Consider the following 22793-nt stretch of genomic DNA (forward strand, 5'->3'; position numbering starts at 1 on the left):
TATATATATATATATATAAATATGCAACCAATTGAAAGTCTAATTATTGCAGAGCCAGCGCTCTTTTCAAATATTGAATTCTTCTTCCTCAATTTCAGTACCAACAGTAAGAGATGCTGAGTGAATTTCTCGCAGTTTATCCATGATTTCTGTAATGAACGGCCTCAACTCATTGATTTCTAATAGACTTAGATTATCTAACTGTAAATGAGACTCGTTCAGATATTTGAGACCTTTCAACACTTTGATCTGCCTTATTTCCCTTAAATCTTGTATTTTACCACGTAGTTCGTGAATAGGGTCATGGAAGTCATCCTTAGCTTTATTGAAAAGTATACGTGCCAATACAAGCCAGTTCCACGGTAACTCACTAAACCTGTCCGGATGGGTCTTCTCATACTGTATTTTTCTATCGAGCTCTTTCGTTGTCAACCACTGTGGTGCTATAATACTGCACTTGGATTGTTGTTTCAGTAAAAGAGCGATCCAAAGGACCACTTCTGTAGAACGCATAGCGACCATATTGTTTAAGGCTTTGTCATCCGTAGTGATAAGTTGCCAGCGGGTGTGGTTCCCAGCTCCTCTATCATCCCCACGAATTTTTTGGCGTGTCGTTATTCTGGGAAAAATCTTTATTGGCTCATTTTCTACAATGAACTGTATCTCTTCTGGCGAGAAAGTCTGCTGCAAATGTGCTGGTAATGACATCGTCTATAAAATTAGCCTTATTTCAGCTCAGACCGTCAACTATATGTTACATGAAACTCTTTTTTGTTTACCATTTCATGCTTACGTTTTGGGCGATCGATTTTTTATTAAAATGAAAATATCACAAGAAATTTCACGCTAGAGAAAAAAAGGCTTTAGTCATCACTCATCTTACAGTACAGTCATAAAGCACATTCGACAAAAATTGTAAAATTTAACACATTTAAGGCTAGGGCTGTCAATATAAGGCACTAGTTGGTCACTTTCATCATGTGGAAGAGGATATTTGCGCATGGACTCAAGTATGATCAACCCAATGCATCTTCAAAAAACTTAATCCTGTCCGTTTTGAATACAACCGCTACAAAACGAGAGGCTAAGGATTACCTCTCAAAATACACAAATGGTAGCCAGGAGCATAATTATTGTTTGTTTTTTATTAGAGACCTGCATAAAATCGCGCCTGCAATTTTGTCCCAGTTTTCAAGTGTCTTAAAGAGACTGGGAATGCTGGGTTTGCGGCCCATGTTCGTAATCCCACCGTCACCATCCCATGTAAATATACAGGCGGAGTTACTTGATAGTATCGTTACAGAGGCTGATTTAAGGCCGCTTCACCTCAAGGAAGGCCTGACTAAATCCCGTACTGGGTTATATCATTCTGCTTTCTCGCAACAGAGCCGTTTCTTTAATACTGGAAATTCAAATTTCATACCAATTGTCAAACCTTACGTGTATAATGAAGAGACGGCGTCCGAATTTATGACAAAAGATGTGGTGAAATTCATGGATTGCTTATGCCAAGGGGATATTCCACACATTGACAAATTCTTTATTCTAAATAAAACCGGAGGTATACCCTCAGGGGAAAGAAATGATAACGCTCATGTATTTATTAATCTTTCTCAAGAACTCAATCATTTATCCTCATCATTATCTCACAATATAAGCACTCTGAGCAAGCGAGAGCCACGCTCACAAAACCTGTTACACAGGATGGAGGTGTATGTTAAAAAAGATGAAATATCTTCTCTAGAGTGCGAGTATCATGATCACTTAGAAGACCTGTTACTAATGGACACAGTTTTATCAAATCTAGCACCTACAGCAACGGGACTGATTACAACTATCAAAGCCGCTGCATTATCTTCAGATAGGAAAAATCCATTAGTATATAATCTACTAACAGACCGATCGTTAATTTCTTCGTCTTTACCAAGGTTTAAAAAAAAGGGCAGCGAGAGGGACTCAACAGGGAACCTACTTGATGACCACGCATGGTATGAGCTGCCTTCCCAGCCGGTAAACGCAACTACTTCTAACTCAGATGCTGTTTTAGTAACAACTGTTCTTAAAAAGGGTGTTCATATAAAAACCTATGATTATAAGACGTTGACTCAATTCAACTCAGTTGGGCTTCCAAGGGAGTTCCACGTACCTGAGACAGGAGAAAATTTCTCCGGAAATGTCCCAAAACTAGATATTAGTAAATTTAAGTCAATCATCGATCAAAGCTTCAAAAGATCTCTGGATTTACGTGACTACTTAAATAGGATTAATGGGAAGATAGCAACAATCATTGTTATAGGTGATTATGAAGGTATTGCGATTTTGACGTATGAAGGTTCAAAAGAAAACCCTTTCGTTTATCTGGATAAGTTTGCTGTTTTACCACATTTAAAGGGCTCTTTGGGTATATCTGATATAATCTTCAATTTAATGTTTAAAAAATTTCCTAACGAGATACTCTGGAGAAGCAGGAAAGACAATGTGGTGAACAAGTGGTACTTTCAACGTAGCGTTGCCGTGCTGGATTTGTCGATCGACCTGAATCCCGAACACAGTGATAAAAAGCAAAGCCAATTTAAGTTATTTTATTACGGTAACCCTCAATACGCTAAGAAAACTCTACGTGACAAGACACGTTTAAGAGAATTCATGAAATCCGTCAGGGACATCAAGCCGAGTTGGGAAAATGAATAAGATACGCCATGAAGGAATAGCGAGTACATCCTCTCCTTGACTTTTAATTTTTCATCTTCAGGCCTAAGAGTATGTATATATATATATATAAACCAGAGATCCTTTATTATGCAAAGTTGTTGCTTTTTCGCTTTTCCCTACCATATTGAGTTAATTACTCCAAAGTGGTCCCGAACGAAGTTCCACTCCTGATCCAATGTCTCTCTTCTATATCTTCTTCTAATCATTGGAACATTGTGCTTTATTGAGGTGTCTTCTGCCGTATCGTACCAATTATCTATTCCACCCACATTCTCCTTAAAGTAAGAGGTCTTTTTGATTCCAACACCAATCCAGTGAGCCTTATACCAACCCTCATATCCACTAGATAGCACACTTGTTCTCGACAGCTCGCACAAATCGGTGGGGTTCAGTAAGTAAATACTAGCTGCAACACTGTATTCTTCAATGAGAGGTTCTAGCGTGTAGGAACTATTGTAAAGAATCGATTTTGATGATAACGAAATTTTCAGTCCCATTTTAAACATTTTCATGAAGGGATTTGTCTCATATGACCTTTGTTCGCCTACGGTGATGTCTCTAGAAGGGTTAATTTTGGCTGTTGCCTGGTCCTTCAAGTAATCATGTTCTAGAAGCACGTTTTTATTCTTTAAAAAGGACGATTTTTGCGAATTCAGCAACGATACAGAAGATAAAGGTGCAGCTAGAATAGGTACTTGAAAAAGATAAAATAAATATTGAATCATTGATGCAGTATCCCAAAGCGGTTCTACCTGTAGCAGCCCACCGTTACAAAGCAGCAAGTTGCACACTAACGATTCAACCTGATCTGTAAAATATAAATCTACTCCAAATTGGGAAGTTCTGCTGGATAGCGGAGAACAATAATTCCTTAAAGTGATCGTATTTTGGAGACTTTGTGATCGCAGAAAATTCACTTTCGATAAATTCTTATAAATATAATACATGTAATGCGCAACAGTCGGATTATCACCCTGTGCGGTCCAAAACTTTGGCTTACAATTCATATCCGTAAATTCTTTCCAGTAATATTCATCCGACTCTTTAATGACCAAATCCATAGAACACACATTTGATAAAAAAAACTGTAAGCCAATGGTATCAGTATCCACAGACGAATCTATTACCTCCTCCTTTTCCAAAGTGAACAAAGGATTAAAGATGAGATCCAAAAACTCTTGGAAATTCGAAACGACATTTTCCTTGAATAATTTGGGAAATATTCTGATAATTTGTATATTCCAGCGGATATTATATGATACTAGCTTCCATCGTAGCAGCCATTGCGAAAATTTCTTGTACCAATCTTCACCATTGGAATAGAATTGGAAATTAACCGATACTTGGGCCAATTGGTATTTTGATTTTTCTAGGATATGAATAACGTATTTTATGAAAATCTCTGCTAGGTACTCACCTTCAATGAAATTATCAAACTCTAGAAATACTTTGGCTAACAGATAAAATCTCATTTCTTTACCGGCCAGCTTGGCGACTTTGTCAGGAGTTAAATGATAATCAATTAGGTAAACATTTCTGTACCAATCCAGGAATTCATCATCAATCAATTTCAACCCAATCGCGATGGGTTGGTCATTAGAAGAACAGCCAAACTGAAAAATATCCCTCAACGTGAGTTTTTTTGACGTTTCTGGGTCTTGATAAACTATTCTTCCAGGTTCAAAGTTTATTTTCTCCCAAATATATTCACTTAATTGACGTTGAGAAATACAACCGCTCAAAGACAGATCTCTGTCTACCTTGCGAGAGTTATAAAAATCTCTGTAGGGAACGTTTTTGTTGGCTAAAATTTCTTTCTTAGAGTTTAGATACTGAAACAGTTCGAATTTATCCAATAAATAAGATAGTCGCTTGCGTGAAACCTCATTGAATTTATGAGATTGAATTAATTCTATGATGTATGCAAAATCATCTCTAAATTCTTGAAACGTAGGTACATCCGTTAAATACTCTTCCTCCAGTGACTCCTCCTTACTATAATGAGGTGAAAGTGGATTTTGCGTATCCTCTTGATTACTTAACTGGAAAATGTATTTTTTTTTGTAATCCTCTAAATCAAAATACTCACCGGTGTATGGTACTTTCATCTTGCCTTTTCCCTTCAAATTAGAGCTCGTGTAGTAATAGTGATCGGTAAAGTAACTTGGATAATAGTAACCGTGACGATGAGGTGTAGCGGCTCCCGTCCCAGTACCGTCACCATCGTCATTTAAGTCAGAATCAGAGAGATCTTGGAATCGCTTATCATCTTCAAATCTCCAAAACTTAGGTAGTGGCTTTGGATATAAAAACCACTTTTCAGTGTCATTCTTTATGTTCGAAACCCCATCTTGCTTGGAGGCAGCAATGTACCTTTTTCTCATTTGAGAAACTAATTCAAACGGATTAACGAAAAGGTCTTTGGTCTCTTCATCCATTTTCAAATTTGAGGGTGCGTATGATGAGACAAAGCTGTCACTTTCACTATTTTCATAATGATGGGAAATTGAAGGAACTGGATCAATTTTGTTTTCTTCATCCTCAAGCTCGAAAAACATCGGTGAACCTAAAACCATTTGCCTGTCGAAGGCCGTACGCAAAGAAATCATATCCATATCATCGACTGATATATCCTTTTGTTTCAAAACGAATGAGGGAATATTGCCGTCATTCTCTGACAAGGCCTCGACTTTCTTATTCTTCGTCTCATTAGGCTTAGTAATGGAATTTTGATATTCGTCAAAGAGTAACGAGGGCCTTCTCTCTACCGCCTGCATAATTCCCAGAGAGGTGACGAAGTAAAGTGAGATCTGGAGAATTCTTAGAAAAGATATTGAGAAGATATTTTAACTATATTCTTTGAACTTAATGTCCCCTTTTTTTTTTTCGATAATTAAATTTCTCGGACAGTTTTTCACCTTTGGCTGTGAAATGACAGCAAAAGAAAATGTGAATAGCATCGGGTTTTAACCGCAAATTTCCTAGCAATTTTTTCACAGTAATATTTTGTGTATGTATTTATACATTGCTTTTAATATTTACTTTGTCTATAAATGGTAAATCAGTAGTGGTTTAATTTCCAGAGCCTAACTTTACCCTGTTCGTTACCCACGGTCAGTAGCCCACCTGATGGTGAAAATGTGACACTGGTAACTTTACCCAGGGGTGTACCGCTAGTGGGCCAGTTGCTGAACACGCTACAAGAGGGTAAATGGACCAATCTCAAAGCATCTTTGACTGCACGAGATGCCATGCATAGTATTTGACCGTCAGGGGAAAATTGTAAATTCGAAATGGTAGTTGTTAGCTGGTCCAAAGCGGCGACTGGTGTAGGGGTTGACGAAGTCACAGTATTGTTTCTGTCGTAAAGATTAACAAACCCACTCTCGCTACCTACCGCAAGCCATCTATTTTGTTTTATCTTGCTTATTTGACGAGCTGGCGAAATAGCTGTTGTGCCACCACCGACTTGGATTTTTGTTATACCTACACCACCTTGGTCCTTCCATCTTCTTATAACATGGCCTTTCTTGTTCAAGTCAAACTCCCATACTTCACCATACGTGTTTACAGCGATTAAAATGGTCCTAAACTTACCGCGTGAAATAGGTTGATAATCGACACAAAAATCAGTTATCACACCTTCTATCTTGCAGCCCATTAACCATAGTCCGGACGTAGAATGTAAAATGTTGACCCAACCATTATTACCTTGTAGAAGGATGATTCCATGAACAGAATTGGTTTGCGCATTCTGCAAGTGTGCCACTTTGAAATTTTCAAAAGACCTTTGAGTGGATTCATGTCCATACAATCTAGAAAATTTCTCAATTTTGGCAGTCTGTGAATGATTTAAATTTTGTAAAGACAAATCCCAGGAATGCATATACCTTCTTCTACCGGCGGTGAATATGTTTTGTTGATTTTGGTCTGAAAGAGAAGTATAGAAAGTACATGTTTGAATTGGAGACCCGACCAGATGCAAACTCGTCACTAGATGGTTGGTTTTCCCGTCAATGTGATATATCCTCAGGGTCTTATCGTACCCACCTGTCAACAGCAGAGGTTTATAAGGATGGAATGAAAGAGATTGTATAGCGGAATGGGATGGGTGTGATGCATTTGCGTCTCTAAGACGCACAATGTCAAGCTTATTGGGGGGTAATAGTCTGGAAGTTGATACCGTGTCTTTATAATTGTAAGTGGTAGACAAGATTTTCGTTAGTGCATTGATATCTCCATTGATAACATTATTAGGGCCTTCTTCTTCATCGTCTTCTTCGCCATCTATTTCAGAATCAGATTCATCGTCTACCCACTTAGGTCTTGGATATATTTTTTCGAACTGAGATCTCAACCTGTTGATATAGTGAACACCGTTAATTTTAGACTCGTTATAGGATGTTCTTAATTTCTTTGTCTTATTGGTAACAAGAATAGGTACCTTAATTCTTTCATCGTCCGAATCTATCCAAGCAGCTTCTTCGTCATCATCAGAATAATCTTCGCTTGAGGAGTCATCTTCATCATCTACATCCATGGCATCTTGATTATTACCTTGATTACCTTCGTTATCACCGTCATCCACGAAAAATAACTGGTCGTTGTTGACGTGGTCCAAGTCACCGTTCTGTGTTTCACCATCTTCGCTATTGTCTGAATCAGATCCTTCATCTTCTTGATCTTCAATGTCCATTTCTTGTTCATTGAAAATGAAATCGGCATTAAATTTAGCGAGGTTTTCTTGTAAATCTGTTGTATCACCGAATACAAATTTGGCTAGTAACTGTTCTTCTTCATCTGGTGGAAGTATGCTAACATTCATCGCGGTGGTTGCCATTGTTCTTGTCGCACTGATGTAGCTTGATTCTACACTTTTAAAAAGATACTATAGCAGTATCGGAGGTGATCGATGAGATGAGGTGAAATTTTTTTATTTTTCATTTCTTTCATTTTCAATTATTCACTTCGTAGGGTGTGATGCCAATTATCCACATAATAGCGGTAGTTGTGGAACTCAAATATGACATACAATCTGCTGTCAATAACCTTTGAAAGGAACACTATTTTCGGCAGTTTGATTTTATGAACGTATGTTTTACTAAATATGTACATAGAGAAGTCGTAAAAACTACTACAGCGAAATGCAGTGGCTCTCAAGTTAAGCCCAAGTTCCGCGCATGAAATTCAGCATGTTCTGGAACAAAAGTGCTGACAAAGTAATAGGAATGATCAAAGCCGTGTACTTTTTTCAGTTTCACATGGTCTTGCCATGGGGTTGATTTCACAGCCTCAAGCAGCAATTCCGGTTTCAAGTGCTCTTCCAAAAAGGGATCTGCGTCCCCTACATGAATCAAAATTCTGTCACCGCCCACACGTCTAACATTCTTGATCAATGAGCATGGGTCGTAGGCTTGCCATTGGGCTCTTTCATCACCTAGATAACCTTTAAACGCCTTTTGGCCCCAGGGAACGTTGGAAGGATTCACGATAGGTGCGAAGGCAGAGCAAGATTTGTATCTCTTCTCGGAATAGCCCCTCAAGTATCCACAGATTGCACCATACCCTCCCATAGAATGACCTGTGATGGAAACATTTTCCAGGAAGTCCACCTTTATGGCACCGTTCTTGTTAAAATAAGAATCCAATGTTTGTGGGAGCTCTTTGTGGACGTAGTCGTACATCCGGTAGTGTTGGGCGTACGGTTCCTGAGTGGCATTGACATAGAACCCTGCACCCTGTCCAAAATCCCAGGAGCCCTCAGGATCATTGGCGACTTCGTCACCACGTGGAGACGTATCTGGAAAAACCATTGCAAACCCATATTTGTCGGCTTGAAACTGCCAAAAAGCCTTCTCAGAGGCGTTGTCTGGCGTGCACGTCAAGCCAGAAAGATAAACCACAGTTGGGATGCGTTTATTTGTTGGAAAATCTTGGGCGTAGTACTGTTTGGGCAAATAAACATTGACATTCATTTTAGTCTTGGTAGAGGTTGAGTCGTGGGACAACTTGATCAATCTGCCACCACAGACACTAAGTTCCTTAACAACCTTCATATTAAACTATGTGAATCGCTTATATGTATTTCATTGATGCTATATATTGTCAAATGTGTATTACTTACTGTTTTGTGTGTAAATCTCCCCCTAGCAGTCGCATGCTTTCCCACACGCGCAAGGTCATAATCGTGCGATATGTACAAGGCATTATGTGTAAGATATGGGTAAAAAGAAAAAGGAAACAAAAATGGCCTAATTATCCTCGTCGACACTCACCACTTCATGCTTCACCTTGGGAGCGGATCCTTTGGAAGTAGTGGTGGTAGTGACGTCTACTGTGCCATCATCAAAGTAGATTTTCTCAGTTTTGACGGTGCTGCGTTTTGCATCATTGGAATCCTTCGTGGTGCTTATGGACTGTGCTCTCCCAACGATTTTCTTGGAGCCATCTGCAGAAACATATTCAGCATCGTTGCCCAGATGCAAGTCATCCCAGCTCAGCATGAGGTCCTCCGGAGTTCTAGCCAGAGACTCTACGGCAGTAGTTCTAGTCTTGCTTCTTTGCTTTTGTAGCTTATTCATGTGCGACCTCCATTTCAGAAAGAGGTTGAAATCGTTGAAGAACAACCCACGAGAGTGCGATTTGTCAGATTGAACCTCCTCCAGAGGTAAGAGGAAGTCCAAGTTGGGTAGAGGAGGGATAGCCTTACTTGGGACAAGGCATTTCCAAATTCCCTGGGTAGTCCATGCGGATTGGCCCTCAAGTTCTTCGCACTTGTCAAACTGCTTTACAGTAGGGATTCCGGACGCCATGGCGAATGCACTATCACCAAAATCCCTGAAGTTGAACTTGAAGGGCAATGGTAAGAGTGCGTCATCGTGTTCATCAATATCCCTTAACTTTGGAAAGAGGTTCCAGAAGGGAGCCGTTGCGAATTTTTGATCTTTGATATAATTGTCATTAAATGCCTTGGTGCTGGCGTCATTGTCATTGCCTTGATAAAAACCCATTATACGTAAATAGCCTTGCAGTTCTCCTTTGTCTTTCTTGCCCTTTTCTTTCGTGGCTTCGTAAATTCAAAGCTTATTATTTTTTTTCCCCCTTTACTTAATTAACGTATAAAGAAACTATGTTGTTTACAGATCGTGTAAGAGAAAGAAAACACTTTTATGCATGTATTTGTGTAGTTACTCTTGATCGGTAACGTCTTCGTCATCGTCTTCGTCATTATCAAGATCAATCTCGACAATGTTGGGCTTCGGAGCCATGTCGTTCATAACATAGGCGGAGTAAACCTCATTAGGGGGCATTACACTCGTAGTGTACCTAACTCTGTTTTCTTCAACTAAAAGCCTTAAGTTCCTTGTCGTTGGTATCACATCATTCAAAAACTGCAAATGACCGTCGGAAGATTGCACAATTGTGGCAGAGATGTCATCGTATGATAGCGTGAGTTCATCCGAGGGAGGCGGTACGTGCTGTTGTTGTTGCTGTTGTTTTTGTAGGGACTCGTGGGTCAGCACCTGGATGAAGAACTCAGTAGCAAATGCTGTGGCTACGAATGCGTCATCCGAAGTGTCCATGTATTCTGGATCATTCTTGGCTATTCTCTGTACTTTTTCCACAGGCAACTTGGGCGAATACAGAGGTGTAGACACCGTTTCTTTACCGCTAGCCTCATTGCTCATTGTGTTAGCCTGGTCATGTGAAGCGAGCTATCTTGACATATCTTCTCTCGTTTCTCCTGTTTCTCTTTTATTTTTCATTTTTTTCTCTGTATAAAGAAAAAAAAACACTTACAAACATATACACATTATTACCGCTATTTTTTTTTATTGTCATCTATATATTTACAAGGGAATACACAAAATTCTCGTTTTAAGGTCTGGAAACCATGACATAAGAGGAGGGTTTTCTCATCTTCTTTGGCAATGATGAAGAGTTGACCTCTTTCAAAAGTGCCTGTGTCTTTTCGTTTTCAAGTGCTTCATCATAGGGCATGGACATTTCCTTGAGTAAGATCTGCTTGATGAGCGTGATTTCACCGTGCAACTGCGCTTCTGGCTTAAACTTCGCCAATTTGTGCAGATTCTGTAATGTAAGCGGGTTGTGAGGTAGGCCGTTGGCGTCATCGTTGATGACTGTTTTGATTAACAGCCACATCTTCAAATTGCCCCTGTTTACCGCGTGCGATTCGGATATCACAGGAGAATCGACTAGTTCCAAGATAGATTGCGGCGCTGAGTCGTTGGCCCTAGGCTCTAACCGCAGCACACGTGTGTACCCACCGGGCCTTTCCATGTACCGCGGTGCGATCTCGTTGAATAACCGCTTCATCAACTTTTTGTTGTCTCCTGCTAAGAACAATTGACTCTGGATTTGTGACCTTAACTCCGCTTGCGACACGCTACTACTTGTCGTTACTGCCCTCTTCGTCCACGTAATGATCCGTTCTGCAACCCTGGAAGCTTCTTTACATTTGGCATGCGTTGACACAATGGATTCGTGCTGAAACAACTGGCACGCAAGGTTTTTTAGCAGCGCATCCCTATGTGGCTTGTCCCTAGAGAGTTTCCTAGCAATACCTACTGTCATCTCTTCGCTCCACTGTGCTTCTCACCTTTTTTCTTTTGGCGTAGCCAATCCTTCGAACCGTTATAAGCTGTTTTAGCTTGCTAAATCTCATTTGCTCTTGTTAACCAACTTTTCCCGCCTCGTGCGCAGTGACAGACGAGGCAGTGATTTTTGCTCATTGTATAAAGGGAGTCTTTACTATGGCAGTATAAGCAACAATAGCATGTGAGCAGTAACGAGAGCACATATATAAACGACAAAGTAGTATGGTTTTGAATCCCTCCAAGTACCAAGACACCCGCACGTGGAAGATGACACCGGCCATGATCAGGGCCCGTAAACCCTTCTTCAAAGGCAACATGCTCGGTCTCACGCTGCTGCTGGGTGTCACGGGCTCTGTTTACTACTACACATACCATTTTCTACACAAGGACAACGATTTTGCAGATGTGCCCGTTCCGCCCATCGATCCGCAGGAGCTCGAGGCCCTCAAGAAGGAGTACGAGGCCAAGAAGAAGACATAAAGAAGCCGTCCCTGTCGAGGTATACTGTAGCCTTCCATTGATCGGCTTTGCACTGCTCCTCTCTCCCTCTTTTGTAAATACTTTCCCTACGCGCGTACATGCACACATATACACCCGCATATATATATATATATATGCTTATACGGATATATACATACATTCTGTTTGTTTGTACTCTTTGTCCTACTCTAACAGCCATTCTTTAGTTTAAGAATATGATGAAAAACTCAATTTGGAAAAAAAAAGGAAAATGTTAAACTATAAACAACATTGAAATAAGTTCATTTTGTACGCACATATTGCTAACATACCAAGATGAACTTGAAGCAGTTCACGTGTCTATCATGCGCTCAACTACTCGCTATTTTGCTCTTCATATTTGCCTTTTTTCCTAGAAAAATCGTGCTGACAGGTATAGCAAAGCAGGATCCGGACCAAGATCGTGATCTCCAGCAAAACAGGCCTTTTCAGAAATTGGTGTTTGTGATTATTGACGCTCTCAGATCGGACTTTCTTTTTGATTCTCAGATATCCCATTTCAACAACGTGCACCAATGGCTCAATACGGGCGAAGCATGGGGTTACACGTCGTTCGCCAATCCGCCCACCGTGACGCTGCCTAGACTCAAAAGTATTACTACAGGATCTACTCCTAGTTTCATAGATTTGCTGCTGAATGTAGCGCAGGACATAGACTCCAACGATCTTTCGGAACACGACTCCTGGCTGCAGCAGTTCATCCAGCATAATAACACAATTCGCTTCATGGGCGATGACACCTGGCTGAAACTGTTCCCACAGCAATGGTTTGATTTCACTGACCCGACACATTCCTTTTTTGTGAGTGATTTCACTCAAGTCGATAACAATGTGACGAGGAATTTGCCCGGGAAGTTATTTCAGGAATGGGCCCAGTGGGACGTGGCTATTCTACATTACTTGGGTCTTGACCATATTGGTCATAAAGATGGGCCGCACTCGAAGTTTATGGCCGCGAAACACCAAGAAATGGACAGCATCCTGAAGTCTATATATGACCAAGTGCTGGAACATGAAAATGACGACGATACATTGATTTGTGTTCTTGGCGACCATGGCATGAACGAATTGGGTAACCATGGTGGCTCTTCAGCTGGGGAAACATCAGCAGGGTTGTTATTCTTGTCACCTAAGTTAGCTCAGTTCGCTAAGCCAGAATCGCAGGTAAACCACACGTTGCCCATCAATGCTGGCCCGGACTACGATTTCCAGTATTTAGAGACTGTTCAACAAATTGACATCGTCTCCACCATAGCAGCCCTGTTTGGTATGCCAATACCCATGAATAGTGTTGGGATCATCATACATGACTTCCTACAATTGCTGCCTAATAAGCTGGCAAGTATGAAAGAGAATTTCATGCATTTGTGGAAATTATCTGACCACCACGACGGCGTTGCTCTCGACGAGTTAACTATTGATGATATTTATACAAAGATGTACAATATTCAAGAAACATTAACCAAGTCTGCAACAAATTATAATTATCCACTTTTGGCATTAGCTTTTTTCGGTTTCCTTATCATAACAGCTATTGCCGTTTATGGATTACAACGTTATTCTGGACCTAATTTTTGGCAATTGCGCATTTCCTCCTTTTCTGTTTTGTTACTTTCCATTATACTGGGTATTTCCACATTCGCAAGCAGTTTCATTGAAGAGGAACACCAATTGTGGTGGTGGATAGTAACTGCATCCTCGGTAGTTCCTCTCTTCGCATACCAATTGAATGTATTTATAATTGTACGTTGGGTTATAATGATGGCATGTGTTCGTTTGATCAAGTTTTGGAATAATAGTGGCCAGAAATTCATATATTCTAATGTTATGTCTAATATACTTAATCAGAACCCTTTCTGGAAGTGGTGTTTGAATATGTTGACATTTCTAGCGCTGATAATGGCGTCTGCTCGGTCTCAAGCACTACATTTCATTGTCACCACTATCTTAGTCGGGTTGTGTTTCACGTACAAAATCTCATGGGAAATTGTCAATGGCAACCAGGCTGAAATACCGCCCTTTATGCATGATTTATTGATGAAGATAGACTTTGTCCCGACTGAAAATAACTTAATTGTACTTGCACGCGTTTTCTTCCAAGCTTGGGCCATTGTTGTCATTTCAAGATTGGTTTTGACGAAATTAAAAGTACTAAACAAAAACTATCTTATTGAAGATATGAAAGTATACATAACAATACTTTTGATTTTACAAACTTCATCTCAAAATATCGGTCAATTTATCGTTTTCCAAATTTTAGAGTCCCAAATTTGTTATTTTTTCGAAAATCTTCCAACTTCTTCGTTAACGTCACCAACTAAGATTTATCTGTCAAACCTAGTCTCCTTAATTTTACAAAATTTTACTTTTTTCCAATTCGGCGGTACAAATTCTATTTCTACTATAGATCTCGGAAACGCATACCATGGTGTTTCTTCAGACTACAACATCTACGTAGTGGGAATATTAATGTCCGTTGCAAATTTCGCGCCGGCAATATACTGGTCCATGCTACCGTGGTCAATAAACTATGGCTCCATTTCATCACAAGCTAAATTGCAAACTTTTATCAGAAGCAAATTACCTGCCTTTACCTATCACTGCATCTTTGGAACTTGTTTGATGACGGCATGTATCTTTTTAAGATTCCATCTTTTTATTTGGTCCGTTTTCAGTCCAAAATTATGTTATTTTCTTGGGTGGAATTTTGTTATGGGTTTGCTGAATGGGTGGTTACCTGAACTGACCGTTCTCTTCGCTCTTGATTAGCAGGTTATTCGTTCCTATGGCCTAAATGTATATACATAAATGATAGTTTATAGATCCATACTGAAACAAATGCAAAAAAAAACCTACTATTGACCTTCCCTCTTTTCGCCGCAGCAAAAATGAAAAATTAACTTCTTCAATATAAAAAAAAGTTGAATATTTTGAAATATTCTGAATGAATCTAATATTCAAGCAATAAAACAGACAGCGGTAATTGAGTGGTGGTCTTTTTTATACTCCGAAGTATGTCCCAATCCAATAGCTTAGCTGCATCTCCCATTTTCAAAGCATCGCTTTCAGCAAGCCAATCTCCACGTTATATTTTTAGTTCTCAGAATGGCACAAGAATTGTTTTCATTCAAGATAACATAATAAGGTGGTGCAATATGCTCACTGATTCACTTTACCACAGTTTGAACTTTAGTCGTCACCTGGTCTTGGATGATACTTTCCATGTAATATCTAGTATCTCTGGTGACTTACTGTGTTTTTTCAGTCATCAAGAAATTTTTGTAATGGAAGTTCCCTGGGGCTATTCCAACATTGAAGACGTTTCCATGCAAGAAGTATTCCAAATTTTCTACTACTCAATTGATGAAATTGAAGTTGGCCCGAAATCACTTATCAAGAAAGTTTTATTTCATCCAAAGGGTTACCGTGATTCTTGTATAGTGGTCTTAAAAGAGGATGACACTATCACGATGTTTAACATTCTCGATCAACAAGAAAAGCCTATCATTTTGAACAAACCTAGTAACTCCTTTGGTTTAGACGCACGCGTTAACGACATCGCAGATTTAGAATTCAGTAAGGATGGATTGACGTTGTATTGTCTAAACACTACAGAAGGTGGTGACATCTTTGCATTTTATCCATTTTTACCGTCAGTGTTACTGTTAAATGAAAAAGATCTCAGCTGGATTTTAAAAAAATCTCTAGTAATGTACGAGTCCCTCGATTCCACAACGGATGTTACAGTCAAAAGAAATATTATTAAACAATTGCAGTTTGTGTCAAAAATTCATGAAAATTGGGATTCAAAACTTGGTAAAGTCGACATTCAAAAGGAATATCGTTTTGTCAAAATGCAAGGACCATTCACCATAAATCCTTTTCCTACCGAGTTGTATGACTTTACTGCCACAAATATCGCAACCATACCAATTGACCATGGGGAAAATGAACTTGTTTGTGTCAGTTTTGATGATGGATCTTTAGTCTTGCTATTCAAAGATTTAGAAATGACAATGTCGTGGGATGTGGACAATTATGTCTATAATGATTCATTGGTTCTAATTGAACGAATCAAAATACAAAGAGAAATCAAGTTCCTGAAAGCATTACCTGAACAGTTAGGAAAATTGTATATCTTTTCCGAAAATTTTCTACAACAAGTAAATTCCACAAACTGGACTTCTACACTGAGCAAATGTATTAATGAATCAGATCTGAATCCACTTGCAGGTCTGAAATTTGAAAGTAAACTTGAAGATATTGCTACCATAGAAGGCATTCCAAACCTAGCCTATATCAACTGGGATGATCAATCAAACTTAGCTTTGATGTCGAATAAGAAACTAACCTTTCAAATTATAACAAACGATCAAAAAGTGCAAAGCGCTCTAGTTGAAACAGACACATGTATAGAGAAGAGTGACATGGTGAGAGATATTTATAAGGTAAGTTTCACACAACCCATAAATGAGATTCTGATTTTGAACGAAAACTTCCAAAAAATTTGCATAAGTCCATGTGAACAAATCATCTCATCTGCGGATCGTCAAATACCTTTGAAAAACGAAGCTAGTGAAAACCAGTTGGAAATTTTCACGGATGTTTCTAAAGAATTTTTACAAAAAATTGTCAAAGCTCAAACCTTAGGTGTCTCTATCTACAACAGAATTCATGAGCAGCAATTCGAATTGACGCGTCAATTACAATCTACATGCAAAATAATTTCTAAGGATGTTGATTTACGGAAAAAATTCGAAGTACAAAATAAGAAATGGGATGCACAAGCAAGCAGACAGTCAGAATTAATGAAGAGATTTAGCAAACTGACCAAAAAGCTTTCTCAAATTGCCGAATCCAATAAATTCAAAGAAAAAAAAATGAGCCATGGTGAGATGGAATGGTTCAAAGAGATACGAAACCAAATATTGCAATTTAACTGCTTTGTTCATTCTCAAAAATCCCTTCAGCAAGATTTATCGTATTTGAAGAGTGAACTAACTCGTATTGAGGCTGAGACTATCAAGGCCGATAAAAAGAGTCAAGACGAATGGGATGAGTTACGCAAGATGCTTGAAACAGATTCAAAAATTATTAAAGAGTGCAACGAAGAATTGCTGCATGTTTCTCAGCAACTCACTACTAAGACTCAATGAGGTAACCGACCCGCCTTGTTTGCTATCACCATATGTACGGTTAGGAACGATTGAGCAAAGGTATAACGTCATATGAAAAGGTGGGTATTATATATGAACCAGTTGATATATAATGCCTACTGCTACGTACCAAATCTTCAAAAAAATTCTCCAGTATGCTGTATCATTGGATCATGTATCATTTCTTTTACTTCACTATGCGCTGCCGAAAATAACATGTATACAAAATGGAAGTCCATTTGTTACTTTATTTGGTGAATAAATGCTACCCCTGTGAAGAACGATGGGCAAGATGTTCATACCACCACTATGAATGATGTCTCCCGACCGCGAGTTATCAACCCGCCACCAAGCAATACGGTTACTTTTTGTTGGAAAATATTTTCAATATAAATTTTCACCCAGTGAATGTCTCCCTTTCCTTTCGAGAATGAACTCGAATTTGCTACGTCCAGTATTTGTATTTGTTTGAAGCTTTGCAGTAGTTAGTGGAAAGTATAGAAGATGAACCGCAGCCTTCACAATACATGGAAAATAAGTGTTGTCATTTTAATACAAGAAAAAAATTTTTCAGGCAGTGCAAATGTTAACGTTGGGTGCACTTTCTTACTACATATCCGTCTAAACACGATCGAATTTCTTGAACGATCAGTGTCTAACAACGGACTCTTTTTTGCGGGGCAGGGATTTCGACAGCAAAACAGATTGTTTTGGGACAGATTTTGAAACCGGTAGAATTATCTTCGTCGCACTATTCCAAGTAGTGGCTTAACCATTTGAAGAGATTATGTCCATGCAAAGAGGATTGACTACATAATATTCTTTCTGAAACGGATGATGGCATTGTTGCCTATACAAAGAAACCACTGGCTGAAAAAATGATCTCTGTTCAGCCAATTGTAGTGTAACTTTGTTGTGTGCGAGATGTACTTTATTCAGCTCTTACGTAGATTATATCTAACAAATTTTTGGTATGTTCATAACATAAATGAGTCTTTTCCATTCGAGTGGAATTCTCTCAGAAATAATATTCCTTGTTTAGCACGTGATGTGTAACTGTGGCTTTTTTTTGTCATTATGACTATCAAGATACAAAATTCCAGTCATGTTTAAAAGGGGAAGGTGTGAAAGAGATATATAAAGTGTTTGATTTATTATGATTGCGTACAGAACACATTATTGCCCGAGCTCTCTATGAAAAAAAGCTTCGTCCGTCAATTTACGAACCTAATGTCTACTTCAAAACCGAAAGTTGTTGCCAACAAATATTTCACTTCTAACACGGCCAAAGATGTCTGGTCACTGACCAATGAGGCCGCTGCAAAAGCTACCAATAACTCAAAGAACCAAGGTCGTGAACTAATAAACTTGGGACAGGGCTTTTTTTCATATTCCCCTCCTCAATTCGCTATCAAGGAAGCTCAGAAAGCCTTAGATATTCCATTAGTTAATCAATACTCTCCGACTAGAGGTCGGCCATCATTAATTAACTCGTTGATTAAATTGTATTCCCCCATTTATAATACAGAATTGAAAGCGGAAAATGTTACCGTTACCACAGGTGCCAATGAAGGTATACTTTCTTGTTTGATGGGGCTTTTGAATGCTGGCGACGAAGTTATTGTTTTTGAGCCATTTTTTGACCAATATATTCCTAATATTGAACTTTGTGGCGGTAAAGTCGTTTATGTCCCCATCAATCCTCCGAAGGAATTGGACCAAAGGAATACCAAGGGTGAAGAATGGACCATTGACTTTGAACAATTTGAAAAAGCAATCACGTCCAAGACAAAAGCAGTCATTATCAATACTCCTCACAACCCAATTGGTAAAGTTTTCACCCGTGAGGAACTAACCACTTTAGGCAACATTTGTGTTAAGCACAATGTTGTGATTATTTCAGATGAAGTCTATGAGCACCTTTACTTCACTGATTCTTTTACTAGAATTGCTACACTCTCTCCAGAAATTGGGCAATTAACCTTGACCGTCGGTTCTGCTGGTAAGTCATTTGCTGCTACTGGTTGGAGAATTGGTTGGGTCTTATCCTTGAACGCAGAGTTGTTGAGCTACGCAGCTAAGGCGCATACAAGAATTTGTTTTGCATCTCCATCCCCATTACAGGAAGCATGTGCAAACTCTATCAACGATGCTTTGAAAATTGGGTACTTCGAAAAAATGAGACTGGAATACATCAACAAATTCAAGATTTTTACATCAATTTTTGATGAATTGGGACTACCATACACGGCTCCCGAGGGTACATATTTTGTCCTGGTTGATTTCTCCAAAGTCAAAATCCCTGAGGACTACCCATATCCAGAAGAGATCTTGAATAAGGGAAAAGATTTCCGTATTTCTCATTGGTTAATTAATGAATTAGGTGTGGTTGCCATTCCTCCCACTGAATTTTATATCAAAGAGCACGAAAAGGCTGCTGAGAATTTATTAAGGTTTGCAGTCTGTAAAGATGATTCTTATCTAGAAAAGGCTGTGGAAAGATTAAGACTACTCAAAGACTACTTATAACATACATTTTTAAATAGCTTTTTTACCCAATCTATAGATTTTATAAAGTACGTCGTATATCTCTATGTAGAAATAGTAAATATAAACATCCATATTCCGGAAAAAATACAAATTTTCTTCGCGTACTGCGAAAATACTGAACCCTTAATGAAAAATAGATAATATGAACATGTGGTAATGTTTCAAAAGAGTATAATCATAATGCCTTCAAACTTGTATAGAGGTATAGCATAGGCAGATATAAATGAGTGATAAATCTCGCGAGGTATATTGCTACTTTTGGCTCTTTGGTCTGATCAATAATGTGCTTTATGTGGTGATACTTTCCGCAGCCGTTGATATCGTGGGTCCTACGTTACCTAAATCTTTGGTATTACTAGCAGATATATTCCCATCACTGACCATTAAATTGTGTTCTCCATTCTTTATTGATAGAATCAAGTACAGCTATAGAATATGGTCTTTGATCACGATGAGTTGCTTAGGAATGTTCTTAGTTTCTTTTAAAAACTTGTTTGTCTGTCTCTTAGGAATATCTTTCGCATCTATATCTTCGGGATTTGGAGAAGTGACATTCCTACAATTAACACATTATTATAAACAAATTTCTTTAAATGGGTGGTCATCAGGTACTGGTGGCGCAGGAGTTCTCGGAGGAGCATCTTACATGATCTTAACTTCAATCTTTAAAGTTCCAGTGAAGTTAACTTTGCTGTTATTTAGTGTCCTCCCATTTGCATTTCTATTTTACTTCAAATTAGATTCCAACAACGTCAACCTGACCTACCAGAGTGTTCAAATCGACGAAGCAGAGGATGACCTCTTGGTGCCCTTTCCCGTCGCCTTTACACACACTAACGCTTCCCAATCCCTGTATTCCACAAGGCAGCACATTTTGCAAACGTTCAAGAGACTCCGAAGATTAGTTTTTCCATACATGCTTCCATTGACCACCGTCTATTTGTTCGAATATTTAATAAATCAAGCAGTATCTCCGACCTTATTATTTCCAATTAATGGCGATGAGAGAAGTAAGTCGATGCCATTTTTCTTCCATAAATACAGAGATATATATGTAACTTATGGAACGCTCTACCAATTAGGTGTCTTTATATCGAGATCGTTTGGACATCTTATAAGAATGAGGGGTTTATACATCTTAGCGTTCTTACAAGGTATAAATTTATGCATGACAGTGCTGCAATCATGGTTCTATGTCACACATTCGCCCTGGGTGGTAATGATTCTAATATTCTATGAGGGTTTTCTTGGCGGTGCATCATATGTCAACACATTTTTAAATATTCTCGAAAAGGAGGATCCTGAAGAAACAGAGTTTTCCATGGGTGCCGTGTCTATTGCTGATTCGTTTGGCGTGTTTTTGGCTGCATTACTTGGTTTGGGGCTAGAGCCTAAACTTTGTGAGCACCAAATTGCCGACAATAGACCTTGGTGTAGGCTGGAATAATGTTTTGTTGGAAATATCAAATAACAGGTTAAACCAAATATTAAATAACAGATTAAACTAAAGTGTCAAATGCTTTCTATATACTCATTCTAATACCCGTCAATAATTCATCAACAATTCGTTGGTTTCTATCGTTACTTTGAATGGTGCTTAATATGCCAAAACATTGCAGCAATGTCAATTTATCTATTTCAGTAACATTACTTTCTTCCTCTTGATTAAAAATATAAAGTTGAAAACTTTTGCTGATACCATCGTGACTATTCACGAAGTTTTCATAACAAGGTAACACTATTGAATCTCTAAAGCACATAAGCAAAAGAAACCCAATGGAATACTTACCAGCAATGTTTGTCCGACTTTCATTGCCTGATTTCAATACCGTAGAATTACCATCCTCTCTGATACTCTGATCCAACGGTAACAACACAGCAGCCAAATCATAATATACTTCTTGGTAAAATATCCGCCATATAACACCTAATCTTTTTAATGCATTATTTATTGTGTCTTCATTGGAATAGTTGAAAACAATTTGATTTTCCAAATTGTATAGGGAGCCAACTAAAAATTCTTTCAAATCGCCGATGATTCTATTCATGCCGCTATTGGTGACTCTTGGATCTGTTTTTAAAATGCAGTAAAATTCTAAAACTTCGTTGAAATTTTCTATTTTGGCCCTGAGTTTCCATATTCTTTGTGTCCTGAATAATTCTGCTACGTTACTACAGAATATATTCCAAATATTATTCGTAAGTGTTGTCAATTCTTGAGAGTTGAAGTGTTTATAATTAGCTTCGAGAGATGGTAAGTTCCTTAAAAGATCGTGCAACATTGAGACAGGATTTGGTGAGGAAGGATCCGCCCCAGATAGCGGATCCTCGACAATTATATTGGGATTGACACCAGATGGATTAACATTCAATGAATACACAGAAGTTCCTGAGTCCACAAGCTGCCCTGCATTGGTATGAATGAATTGTGACGGAGATTTATGTCTTCCATAAGAAGAATGCAGAAATTTACTTAACGAATTTGGAATTGCAGGTTCTATGGTATCTTGACCAATGTGCCTGTGGCTTTTGTTTTGGAAAAAGTTCTTAATTACGTTGCGAAATGAATGTGAACTATTATGCAAGGTGCTGGAATCTGTCAAAAACGAAGCAGGATCTGATGAAATGGTTGTATGTGCCCTGTTCCTCCTTTTAAAAAAACCAGAAGCCTTTCCTTTTATATACCTGCCGGATGGCGTTGAGTGTAAACTTTTCTGAGTAATAGATATTGCATCGGAGGATAACTTTTTGGATAGATTGTTCGAGCACTCCACCATTTTAACGCTTTGGGATTCCCCAATCTGAGAAGAGTTTGAATTAGGTGTTACGGCTGAGGCTTCATCATTGCTTCTCAAGGAATGATTTGAGGCCACACTCAACTTGGATCGAGGATGATCTACTGTTTGGAATATGGATTGGAAGCCAACGTTAGAAACACTGGGACTGATTGGGTTCCTCGAGCCTTTCAAATTCTTGATGGAGTAAACGTCATCCCTTGTTGTGTCCACAAGAGTTTGACGGCTAATCTCACTTGTCGTAGGAAAATTTTTTATTGGGGCTGTTGCTGATTGTACATTAAGGTATTGTTCGGTATTGATAGGGTGTTGCGTTGTAGTAGTTGTTTCTCGAGGGAGTGGACCTTCTGCTATCATAACGATAAAAACTATGTCCCTACAGACGTCAATTGTGGTATTTGCCACCTAGATCTCTTTATTATGTTATTCCGTTATATAAATTC

The 22793-nt window shown here is 38.7% G+C and overlaps 14 protein-coding genes across 14 annotated transcripts; 6 read left to right on the forward strand and 8 right to left on the reverse strand.

Moving 5' to 3' along the window:
- Window positions 1-66: 66 nt before the first annotated feature.
- On the reverse strand, window positions 67-708 carry PSF2 (DNA replication protein PSF2; the record flags this gene model as incomplete). Its single annotated transcript, XM_033911320.1, has 1 exon — window positions 67-708. One exon carries the CDS (start codon window positions 706-708, stop codon window positions 67-69), a length of 642 nt encoding a protein of 213 aa, XP_033767211.1.
- Window positions 709-978: 270 nt separating this feature from the next.
- Window positions 979-2691, forward strand: ARG2 (acetyl-CoA:L-glutamate N-acetyltransferase; the record flags this gene model as incomplete). Its single annotated transcript, XM_033911321.1, has 1 exon — window positions 979-2691. The coding sequence occupies one exon, from the start codon at window positions 979-981 to the stop codon at window positions 2689-2691; it is 1713 nt and encodes a 570-aa protein (XP_033767212.1).
- A 137-nt stretch (window positions 2692-2828) lies between these two features.
- Window positions 2829-5489, reverse strand: SPAR_J01330 (metallo-dependent hydrolase superfamily protein; the record flags this gene model as incomplete). The annotated part of the gene is made up of 1 exon (XM_033911322.1): window positions 2829-5489. The coding sequence occupies one exon, from the start codon at window positions 5487-5489 to the stop codon at window positions 2829-2831; it is 2661 nt and encodes an 886-aa protein (XP_033767213.1).
- Window positions 5490-5773: 284 nt separating this feature from the next.
- Window positions 5774-7552, reverse strand: UTP18 (Utp18p; the record flags this gene model as incomplete). The annotated part of the gene is made up of 1 exon (XM_033911323.1): window positions 5774-7552. One exon carries the CDS (start codon window positions 7550-7552, stop codon window positions 5774-5776), a length of 1779 nt encoding a protein of 592 aa, XP_033767214.1.
- Window positions 7553-7868: 316 nt separating this feature from the next.
- Window positions 7869-8768, reverse strand: SPAR_J01350 (S-formylglutathione hydrolase; the record flags this gene model as incomplete). Its single annotated transcript, XM_033911324.1, has 1 exon — window positions 7869-8768. One exon carries the CDS (start codon window positions 8766-8768, stop codon window positions 7869-7871), a length of 900 nt encoding a protein of 299 aa, XP_033767215.1.
- Window positions 8769-8963: 195 nt separating this feature from the next.
- Window positions 8964-9722, reverse strand: MPM1 (Mpm1p; the record flags this gene model as incomplete). Its single annotated transcript, XM_033911325.1, has 1 exon — window positions 8964-9722. One exon carries the CDS (start codon window positions 9720-9722, stop codon window positions 8964-8966), a length of 759 nt encoding a protein of 252 aa, XP_033767216.1.
- A 177-nt stretch (window positions 9723-9899) lies between these two features.
- DLS1 (Dls1p) lies at window positions 9900-10400 on the reverse strand (the record flags this gene model as incomplete). The annotated part of the gene is made up of 1 exon (XM_033911326.1): window positions 9900-10400. The coding sequence occupies one exon, from the start codon at window positions 10398-10400 to the stop codon at window positions 9900-9902; it is 501 nt and encodes a 166-aa protein (XP_033767217.1).
- A 190-nt stretch (window positions 10401-10590) lies between these two features.
- On the reverse strand, window positions 10591-11307 carry MRPL8 (mitochondrial 54S ribosomal protein bL17m; the record flags this gene model as incomplete). Its single annotated transcript, XM_033911327.1, has 1 exon — window positions 10591-11307. The coding sequence occupies one exon, from the start codon at window positions 11305-11307 to the stop codon at window positions 10591-10593; it is 717 nt and encodes a 238-aa protein (XP_033767218.1).
- Window positions 11308-11552: 245 nt separating this feature from the next.
- COA3 (Coa3p) lies at window positions 11553-11810 on the forward strand (the record flags this gene model as incomplete). Its single annotated transcript, XM_033911328.1, has 1 exon — window positions 11553-11810. The coding sequence occupies one exon, from the start codon at window positions 11553-11555 to the stop codon at window positions 11808-11810; it is 258 nt and encodes an 85-aa protein (XP_033767219.1).
- Window positions 11811-12125: 315 nt separating this feature from the next.
- LAS21 (mannose-ethanolamine phosphotransferase LAS21) lies at window positions 12126-14618 on the forward strand (the record flags this gene model as incomplete). Its single annotated transcript, XM_033911329.1, has 1 exon — window positions 12126-14618. One exon carries the CDS (start codon window positions 12126-12128, stop codon window positions 14616-14618), a length of 2493 nt encoding a protein of 830 aa, XP_033767220.1.
- A 245-nt stretch (window positions 14619-14863) lies between these two features.
- NUP82 (linker nucleoporin NUP82) lies at window positions 14864-17005 on the forward strand (the record flags this gene model as incomplete). Its single annotated transcript, XM_033911330.1, has 1 exon — window positions 14864-17005. One exon carries the CDS (start codon window positions 14864-14866, stop codon window positions 17003-17005), a length of 2142 nt encoding a protein of 713 aa, XP_033767221.1.
- Window positions 17006-18199: 1194 nt separating this feature from the next.
- On the forward strand, window positions 18200-19534 carry BNA3 (kynurenine--oxoglutarate transaminase; the record flags this gene model as incomplete). The annotated part of the gene is made up of 1 exon (XM_033911331.1): window positions 18200-19534. One exon carries the CDS (start codon window positions 18200-18202, stop codon window positions 19532-19534), a length of 1335 nt encoding a protein of 444 aa, XP_033767222.1.
- Window positions 19535-19778: 244 nt separating this feature from the next.
- On the forward strand, window positions 19779-21002 carry YHC3 (amino acid transporter YHC3; the record flags this gene model as incomplete). The annotated part of the gene is made up of 1 exon (XM_033911332.1): window positions 19779-21002. The coding sequence occupies one exon, from the start codon at window positions 19779-19781 to the stop codon at window positions 21000-21002; it is 1224 nt and encodes a 407-aa protein (XP_033767223.1).
- Window positions 21003-21078: 76 nt separating this feature from the next.
- On the reverse strand, window positions 21079-22707 carry BIT61 (Bit61p; the record flags this gene model as incomplete). Its single annotated transcript, XM_033911333.1, has 1 exon — window positions 21079-22707. The coding sequence occupies one exon, from the start codon at window positions 22705-22707 to the stop codon at window positions 21079-21081; it is 1629 nt and encodes a 542-aa protein (XP_033767224.1).
- Between the last annotated feature and the right edge of the window lie 86 nt (window positions 22708-22793).

The sequence above is a fragment of the Saccharomyces paradoxus genome, chromosome X, assembly GCF_002079055.1.
Source record: "Saccharomyces paradoxus chromosome X, complete sequence".
NCBI classification, from domain to species: Eukaryota; Fungi; Ascomycota; class Saccharomycetes; order Saccharomycetales; family Saccharomycetaceae; genus Saccharomyces; species Saccharomyces paradoxus.